A 9,059-nucleotide genomic window follows, 5' to 3' on the forward strand; every position below is an offset into this window, starting at 1 on the left:
TCGAGGTCCATCACAATATTCAAGGAACTTAATTATTATTTTTTGTTTCAATTTTTTAATAATAAAATAATTATAAAAATTATATTATAAAAATAAATCTTTAAAAGATTAAATCACACGTTTTAATATGAAAGTTTTCCAAGTAAAAGATTTAAAACAATCGATTGCATTTGCCACCCTAACTAGTGAATCCAATCATAGAAAATACCACCTCAAACCACCATTTTCCTAGAGTTACAAAAAATATTGGCCAACATACTATTTATCACAGAAAAAAACATTAACACTGAAACTACTTGTTATTTTTTATAATAGTAATACGTGAACATTAATAATCAACTGATGCAAGAATAGTGTGGCAAATTCCTAAAATGTACAAGTAGTCCATATTTTAATCTTAAGGAGTAATTAAATTTAATTAAACTTAAGCTTAAGGGGTAATTAAATTTAATATCTATAAAAAAATTACTTAATAAACCAATACAGATATGCTGAGGTGGCATAACCTTATCGGCGAGGCGAACTGACAAAGCCTTTCTGGCCGAACCGCATTTAACGTCAACTAGAATTCCGTTATCAATAGGTTTCTGTTTGGTCAAAGTTTGACTAAAATTCAACAGAAAAATTAATTCGTGTTGGATAATGATGATTGGACAAACTTTTCAACTCTCCGAAATCTTTTACACGACAAAAATATCCCGTACCCTTATCTACCATATGGTTGGAAGTGCATTTTGGTGCAAACTTCTTGGAGAGGCTCTTTCCCGTTTTAATTACCTTTTCTATTCAACTAAAACACCAGAGTCAAGCTTGCATTGCCGCTTCCTCTTGATTTCGCTTGACCATTGGGTTGCTTTTTGTTTTCAAATATGGCAGATTTATCTCTTCCTAATGATGCTCTGTTCCTTGGATTTGACAGCTCTACTCAGTAACTCTCTCTTTATCTTCTTTTAGTTTCATGATCCAATGTCACTAAGCAAAAACCAAAAATACCCATTTAGCCTTGTTGTGTTTTCTGCTCTTATAATGTTCAAAAAACCTTTTTTTTTTTTTTTAAATTAAAAGGTTGAACCTTTGAGGCTGTTATGATCAAGGTTTAATCTTAAGCCAAAACTATAAACACCCATTTAACCAAATTGCATATTTGTTCTTTTTATGCTGTAAAGAGACTGATTTTTTGTAAGCTTTTATGATCAGGGTTTAATGCATATGCAATTGATTTTGGTTGATATTTTGTTATTCTTGAGAATTCTGTTATTTAAAAAATTAGAATCTATTTACAATGAATTGAAAATTTGAGATGCGCCTTGATCTTTAATTTTTCCCCCTTGTGTAAAGGTCGTTGAAGGCAACTGTTTTGGACTCCAATCTCGTTATTGTTGCTTCAGAGCTAGTTAACTTTGACTCTGATTTGCCTCATTACAAGACCAGGGATGGAGTTTATAGAGACTCTTCTGTTAATGGAAGAATTGTTTCACCCACCATAATGTGGGTGGAGGCTTTGGATCTCATTCTTCAAAGACTATCTAAATCCAATTTGGATTTTGGGAAAATTGCTGCCGTTTCTGGTAGTGGACAGCAACATGGCAGTGTTTATTGGAAGAATGGCAGTTCTGCATTATTATCATCATTGGACCCCAAGAAGCCATTAGTTGATCAGCTTGGCAATGCCTTTTCTGTTAATGAATCACCTATATGGATGGACTGCAGCACCACAGCTCAGTGTAGGGAAATAGAGAAAGCTGTTGGAGGTGCATTGGAATTGTCTAAAATTACTGGTTCTCGTGCTAACGAGAGATATACAGGACCACAAATTCGGAAGATATTTGAGACACAACCAGTAGTTTATAAGAATACTGAGAGGATCTCTCTTGTTAGCTCTTTCATGGCATGTCTATTTATAGGGGCATACGCTTGTATTGATGAAACTGATGGTGCGGGGATGAATTTGATGGATATAAAGCAAAGGGTTTGGTCTAAAGTTGCATTAGAGGTTTGATTGGCTTGCTATCCAAATGCTTTTTTTTTTGTGGTTTCTTAATCCCTGACTCTTGTTAATTGAATTTCTTATGTTAAGGATGTTATTTTCAGTTTTTTAAGCCCTTTGTGGAATTGATGATATTGTTAAACTTCAACTTTGTTGCAGGCTACAGCTCCGGGTTTGGAGGAAAAGCTTGGAAAGCTAGCTCCTGCTCATGCTGTTGCTGGTTCTATAGCTTCATATTTTGTGGAGAGGTTAGTAGAATATTGCGTGCTAAAAGTTTGCCTTTGTTGACCTGTTGCTAACATTTCAACATGATGTTGGGTTGAATTCCATATTAAATTTATACCATTTGCATCGTCTGCTATACATGCTTCCTTGTAGCGATGAATACCACTCTACTTTTAGATGTATTCAGTACTTCAAATTGTTAGTGCTTAAGTCTGTATATTGGTAAAGCATTTGCATCTATGTATCTAATAGTGGGCAGTGGTTGTGTACTTCATTTAGACAAGCTCTTAACAGTAAATGGTGGCATATGTTCCCCTCAGCATGCTATGATGATAATCAAAATACCTTGTTGTGTGTTGATGCATGTGCATGTGTATCTATAGGTATAGAGACAGCATGACACTCATTAATGTCTTTTCAGGTTTAACTTCAATAAGAATTGTCTGGTGGTTCAGTGGTCTGGAGACAATCCTAACAGTTTAGCAGGTCCATGACTCTCTTGTTCTATTATAAATTGAATTTTTTATAAGATTGTTATCTGGTTACTCAATTATGCTCTGCTTTGCTAATCAATCCCTAATGTTCTAGTACATTAGTGGTACTCCTTCCTAACATGTATTTTTAATTAATTTAAGAACTATTATTCTGTCCTCTCAAAATTTTAATCTATTACTTTAAGGTGAAGACGTGTAAACGAATGTTTGAATACCTCTATTTTGAAAGCTCAGATCTTGTCTTCAATTTACAAACTCTCCATATTGTTTGATGGTCTTTGGAGTGAAAACAGCCAGACAAATGTATGCACATGTACCCAGTATGCACATCTGACTCAATGCAACATCATAGTTCAAAACATTAATATGATGTGTGTAGATAATATGTTTAATTAAGAACTCAGGTAATGGTGGCAGAAAAGTAACAATAGAAGAAAAATAAAAGCTTCCTTTCTTCTCACTTTCCTTCCTTCCAAATGGAACCTTAAAGATTCATCAGGTATAATGGGTGGAGATAATATGATTAATTAAGAATTCAGGTAATGGTGGGAGAAAAATAACAATAGATGAAAAATAAATAGATAATTGTAACAGACTAAATTATCTCATTCTGTTATTGACAATGTAGGAAGGATGGGATCTTATTTTGTAGAGAATTCACTCCAATGCTTGTTTGCCTTAAATGAGCTAGCTTATTCATGACATATGAACTTCAGTTCCAACTTTAACACAAAATCAATATTTTGTGAAAGTAGTCTCTTCCTCATTTGTTGATTGAGTTTTGTTGTCAATTTATGCTAGTTTCTTGGGGTGGAAATGTTGAATCTATTTTATGACAGAATTAAGCATTTTTCTTGTCTTTACAAGTCCTCGAAAGCTCTATCTTGATTTGGTTGCTAATACATTCATTGGTTTATCTCCCCAGCCAACAGAAAATGAAAGGAATTAGCATTTATTGCATAACTTTGTGCAGAACATTGTAGTTCTTTTGGTTGTAGGTTTTCATCAATTAAAAACTTTTGGGTTGCAGGTTTAACCCTAAACACTCCTGGGGATCTTGCAATCAGCTTGGGTACCAGCGACACTGTAAGTGCTCTTTATGCCTCTTTATTTGATCAGTAACAATCTCCATGCTTGCTCTCATTCTTGGAAAAGCCATAAGAAACATCATTGAACCTTTTAGTGCGTTTAAGTCACATGTCTTGTCTACAAAGATTCCTATGTGAAAATTTAAGTTGTGGTTCCTACTTCACAGAGTGCATGTCTCAGTCTTCCTTGAAGTTTTTGCTTGCTTTCGTCTATGATAATACCACTTACTGGGAGTGTTCTTTTGTTGGAAGAGTTTTTCAGGGTTCTGATTGCATGTATTACTGGTAACAATCTTTTCCTTCATGTTTCTTGTGTTTCTTTGTTTTCAGGAAGCTTCTAAAACTTTTCAATATGTTTTGCATTGACATAAATTCTTCCTTTGGAAATTGTCAAATTGTTCTGCACTAAAGAATTTTTTTTCCTTTTTTCCTTGAACAAATTGAACTTTAAGCACTACAAGCTCTTGTTTCTTTTATCACCAAGAACATATTCTGGAACCATCTAACACACGGATCAAATAACATTTAGCACTGGAACTGGTTTTCTCTTTGAGAACTTTGATTTCCTTTTTTGTAATATATTTCAGTTTTCCTCACTAGGTGCATTTTGCAAGGCTTGCAAGTTCTCATTGTTTAGTCTACTGTGCAAATGAATTCAGATGTTATTCTATGCATGTTTGGGACAGCAATTTCCCATTGTTCAACTTGATTCTCATTGCAAATGAACTTGCAAGGTTTGAAAGTTCTCATTGTTTAACTTTATCTGCCCATCCTTGTTTCAGGTCTTTGGGATCACTAAGGACCCTCAACCAAGTTTGGAAGGACATGTTTTCCCAAATCCTGTTGATACAGAAGGCTACATGGTTATGTTGGTCTACAAAAATGGGTCTCTGACACGTGAAGGTCTCAGAAATTCCTTCCTATTTGTTTGAGATTAAGCTGGTTTTTCTTTATCTAACATGGCCTCCATGTTAATTTAGATGTACGGAATCGCTATGCTGAGAAATCTTGGGATGTTTTTAACAAGTATCTGGAGCAAACTCCTCCACTAAATGGTCGGTAAATATGTTCTTCTAATGACGTTTCATGTATATGAAAGTTATTTGTTCTTTATTTCTCATTCTAGTTTCTGCAACAGGTGGGAAGATAGGTTTCTATTACAAGGAGCATGAGATTCTTCCTCCTTTGCCTGGTGGGTTTCAACTTTTTCATTCTTGCATTTTTAAGGTTTCAGTAACGAGATCACCTGTTGAATGAATTGTTTAATTCCATAGTTATTTTGCTACTAATACATGAAGGTTATTAGTTGGCCTGCACTCCAGTCAATTGAATGCTGGAATTCACATGAACAAGATAGGAAATTTTTATGATGGGATAACTTTATATAGTGATCACATGCAACCTGGAATGAAGCATATTTTCATGATAATTTATATTGCTGAGCAATCTTCAACCTGCTCAAGTTTGCATATTTCCCAAGCCAAATAATCATCTAAAAGCTTTTTTGCGGATTCAGTTGGCTTCCATCACTACCTTCTTGAAAATTTCACTGGTGAGACTCTGGATGGCTTGAATGAACAAGAAGTGCTAGAATTTGATCCTCCTTCCGAGGTAATTATTACTCACGAAATAATTTGGTGTTATATACTAATGACTTTCTACTATAGCTCTTTTTTGAAAAGCAATGGATTTATTTGCAGGTCCGTGCCTTGATTGAGGGCCAATTTCTCTCAATGCGTGCTCATGCAGAAAGATTTGGAATGCCATCTCCTCCAAAACGAATCATTGCTACTGGTGGAGCATCAGCAAATCAAAGCATTCTGAGCTCAATTGCATCCATTTTTGGCTGTGATATTTATACTGTCCGGAGACCTGGTATGTCGTTGCAATATTTGTCATCTGCACTTGTTTGCAATAAATTATATCTAGTTTGAACCTTTCTTAAGCCCATGAACTCAGCCATTCTCATTTTTTGTAATATCATGGTTTAGAGCTGTACCGGCTCCGAAATGTATAGCACATAACTTACCTGATTTCCTTGCACTTTGTTACTTTGACAGACTCAGCTTCTCTAGGAGCTGCATTGAGGGCTGCACATGGTTGGCTGTGCAGCAAGAAAGGCAGTTTTGTGCCAATCTCATCTATGTATAAGGACTTGGAGAGGACATCCCTGAGCTGTAAGCTCTCAATGGCTGCTGGAGACCAGAATCTGGTTTCCAAGTATGCCTTACTGATGAAGAAGAGAATCGAAATAGAGAACCGCCTTGTCCAAAAGTTGGGCCGTTATTAGAGTCCAGACGTAAATGAGGTGTGAGAAAAGCTTATGGCAGCTTTGTGTACAAAAGTTGGGCCGTGATTAATAGAAGGTATTTTATCTTTCGGCTTACATGTGTGCCTCAGGGACTTAAGGCTCAGTTTAATATAATACTTAAAAAAAGTCATCCACTATGCATTTTCATTTAAATTGATCCATGTCATAATTTAAATATAATTATTATATTAAGTATGAAATTCATAATTTAAATATTACATTAAATATTTTTAAATTTTATATATCATATTAAATATTTATTATAAATTAGTAATAACTCGTAACATTAACTCTTTCATTTATTATTGAAATTAATTGATCTATGTCTGCAAACTTAAAACAAAGGGAATTTCTCATATAGTAAAGCCTTAACTTTTATTCATTAAAAATACCATGAACTGGATATATAACCCGAAGGTACCAAGAACAATTCCAGTTCCACCACCAAGTCTGATAACAAGCACCCAAAGAAACAAGAAAAAAACATCACAGTAGCAAACATATGAAGGTACTTCTGCCCTCAATACTCAATACTCATCACCCTCATCCCCTTCATCTCCTTCAGCAGACTCTGCACCAACCTCCTCGTAATCTTTTTCCAGTGCGGCTAGATCCTCACGAGCCTCAGAGAACTCTCCTTCCTCCATGCCCTCGCCAACATACCAGTGCACAAAGGCACGTTTGGCATACATGAGATCAAATTTGTGGTCAATGCGGGAAAACACTTCTGCAACGCTGGTTGAGTTGGATATCATGCAGACAGCCCTCTGCACCTTGGCAAGATCTCCTCCTGGAACAACAGTCGGTGGCTGGTAGTTGATACCACACTTAAATCCAGTAGGGCACCAATCGACAAATTGGATTGTGCGCTTGGTCTTGATGGTGGCTACAGCTGCATTCACATCTTTGGGTACCACATCACCTCGGTACATGAGGCAGCAAGCCATGTACTTTCCATGGCGTGGGTCACATTTGGCCATCATGGAAGAGGGCTCAAAAGCACTGTTGGTGATCTCAGCCACTGATAGTTGCTCATGGTAAGCCTTCTCAGCTGAAATAACAGGGGCATAGGAGGAAAGCATGAAATGGATCCTGGGGTAAGGGACAAGGTTAGTCTGGAACTCAGTCACATCCACATTCAGGGCTCCATCAAACCTCAAAGAAGCAGTAAGAGATGAGATAACCTGAAACATACATGCCAAAACACCACGGCTATTAACAATGATCATTTCTTTTGTAATATAAAAGACTAGAATTTTTGTAAGAATTCTTATCATTAGTCCTTACCTGGGAAACAAGGCGGTTAAGATTGGTATAAGTGGGCCTTTCAATATCCAGAGAACGCCGGCAGATGTCATATATGGCTTCATTGTCAAGAAGCACAGCAACATCAGTGTGCTCAAGGAGTGAATGAGTGGACAGAACACTGTTGTAAGGCTCTACAACAGATGTAGAAACCTGAGGTGAAGGATAGACAGTGAAACCAAGCTTTGACTTCTTTCCATAGTCAACAGAGAGACGCTCCAAGAGAAGGGACCCAAGACCAGAACCAGTACCACCTCCAACAGCATTGAAAACCAAGAAACCTTGGAGCCCAGTACAGTTATCAGCAAGCTTTCGGATACGATCCAAGCAGAGATCAACAATCTCTTTTCCAATTGTATAATGTCCACGAGCGAAATTGTTGGCAGCATCTTCTTTGCCACTGATGAGTTGCTCAGGGTGGAAAAGCTGGCGGTACGTTCCAGTCCTCACTTCATCGATAACAGTAGGCTCCAGATCAACAAATATAGCGCGAGGGACATGCTTTCCAGCACCAGTTTCGCTGAAAAAGGTGTTGAAAGCATCGTCTCCTCCACCAACAGTCTTATCACTTGGCATTTGGCCATCAGGCTGAAAATAGAAATTAAAAAAAAAATCTAAATTTAGAATAAAATATTACCACAATAATCCACATTTCAGACCCTAGATCTCTCCTAAATGATCTAACATGAGGGAAACCTTTCGGCTAATATTTCAATTGGTTCAGATCTGTTTACATAATAAGCTCTATTACAATTTACAACAACAGAAATCTAATTACGCAATAAATTCAAATATAATCGAAACAAATCACAATGTTGAAAGATCTAAAACAAAGACGAGGAAATGAAATCAATAATTCCAGAAAAATGAAAACCTACCTGAATACCATGCTCGAGACAGTAAAGTTCCCAGCAAGCATTGCCGACCTGAATACCGGCTTGACCGATGTGAATCGAAATGCACTCTCTCATTTTTCTTTGAGATTCAAAAAACCAAAGCAAATTCTCAGAAAATGAAAGGAAAAGAAAATTTTTGTTAAACGGTGGCGTGTATCAAGACGCCTATTCGGATACGGGAGTCGGAAATCTTTGGAGGGGTTTATATAGTGGGGAAGATGGGAAGATGGCAAAAAAAATTGTGGTTGGACAAACTAGAGTTAGTTAACCGTGATTAATGATGACAGCAAGAAGCGGGTTGTCGTCAATTTTAAGCCAATGCCAGCCTGGTTTCTCTAACCAGCTATTTTTAATCATGGTTAATGTAACTCCCGCTTATTTTGAAATTTGAATTTGGAATCACGAAAAAGGGCTCGGGATTTGTTGAAATCACAGAAGTGGGTTTGATTTTTGTGCCATTGATTACGTACAGGGGAAGGGTGGTTTAGTCAAAAGGGAGGAACATGCGCATGTTGGTGGGTTGGTGGGCTATCTATCAAGCAAGAGTGGATTTAACGTTCCTATCAGTTGCCAAATAGCTCTCATGTCTCGACATTCTTGCCCTCTTTCCTTGCTTTTCCATCTTGCTTAATACTAATAAACTTTAAAAAAGTTGAACTAATTATGATGTGTTACAAATTAGATATTTCAGTAAATCAGGTCAAAGTTGAATTATTTTGAGTTTGAGTTGTTGATTTTTTTAATGAAATGGGC

At 36.6% G+C, this 9,059-nt stretch overlaps 2 protein-coding genes across 2 annotated transcripts; one reads left to right on the forward strand and one right to left on the reverse strand.

Moving 5' to 3' along the window:
- The first annotated feature begins 651 nt into the window (after window positions 1–651).
- LOC111281709 (xylulose kinase 2-like) lies at window positions 652–6,258 on the forward strand. Its single transcript, XM_022869373.2, has 11 exons — window positions 652–928; window positions 1,339–1,993; window positions 2,147–2,235; window positions 2,634–2,698; window positions 3,737–3,792; window positions 4,577–4,697; window positions 4,775–4,849; window positions 4,933–4,986; window positions 5,311–5,405; window positions 5,495–5,669; window positions 5,855–6,258. The coding sequence occupies exons 1-11, from the start codon at window positions 870–872 to the stop codon at window positions 6,082–6,084; spliced, it is 1,674 nt and encodes a 557-aa protein (XP_022725108.2). The 5' UTR covers window positions 652–869; the 3' UTR covers window positions 6,085–6,258.
- Window positions 6,259–6,463: 205 nt separating this feature from the next.
- Window positions 6,464–8,483, reverse strand: LOC111281785 (tubulin alpha-1 chain). Its single transcript, XM_022869493.2, has 3 exons — window positions 8,289–8,483; window positions 7,393–7,998; window positions 6,464–7,289 (listed from the first exon to the last, which is right to left on the reverse strand). Exons 1-3 carry the CDS (start codon window positions 8,379–8,381, stop codon window positions 6,633–6,635), a joined length of 1,356 nt encoding a protein of 451 aa, XP_022725228.1. The 5' UTR covers window positions 8,382–8,483; the 3' UTR covers window positions 6,464–6,632.
- Between the last annotated feature and the right edge of the window lie 576 nt (window positions 8,484–9,059).

The sequence above is a fragment of the Durio zibethinus genome, chromosome 3 (genome assembly GCF_047325235.1).
Source record: "Durio zibethinus cultivar Kanyao isolate XHJ-2024 chromosome 3, ASM4732523v1, whole genome shotgun sequence".
Classification (NCBI taxonomy): domain Eukaryota; kingdom Viridiplantae; phylum Streptophyta; class Magnoliopsida; order Malvales; family Malvaceae; genus Durio; species Durio zibethinus.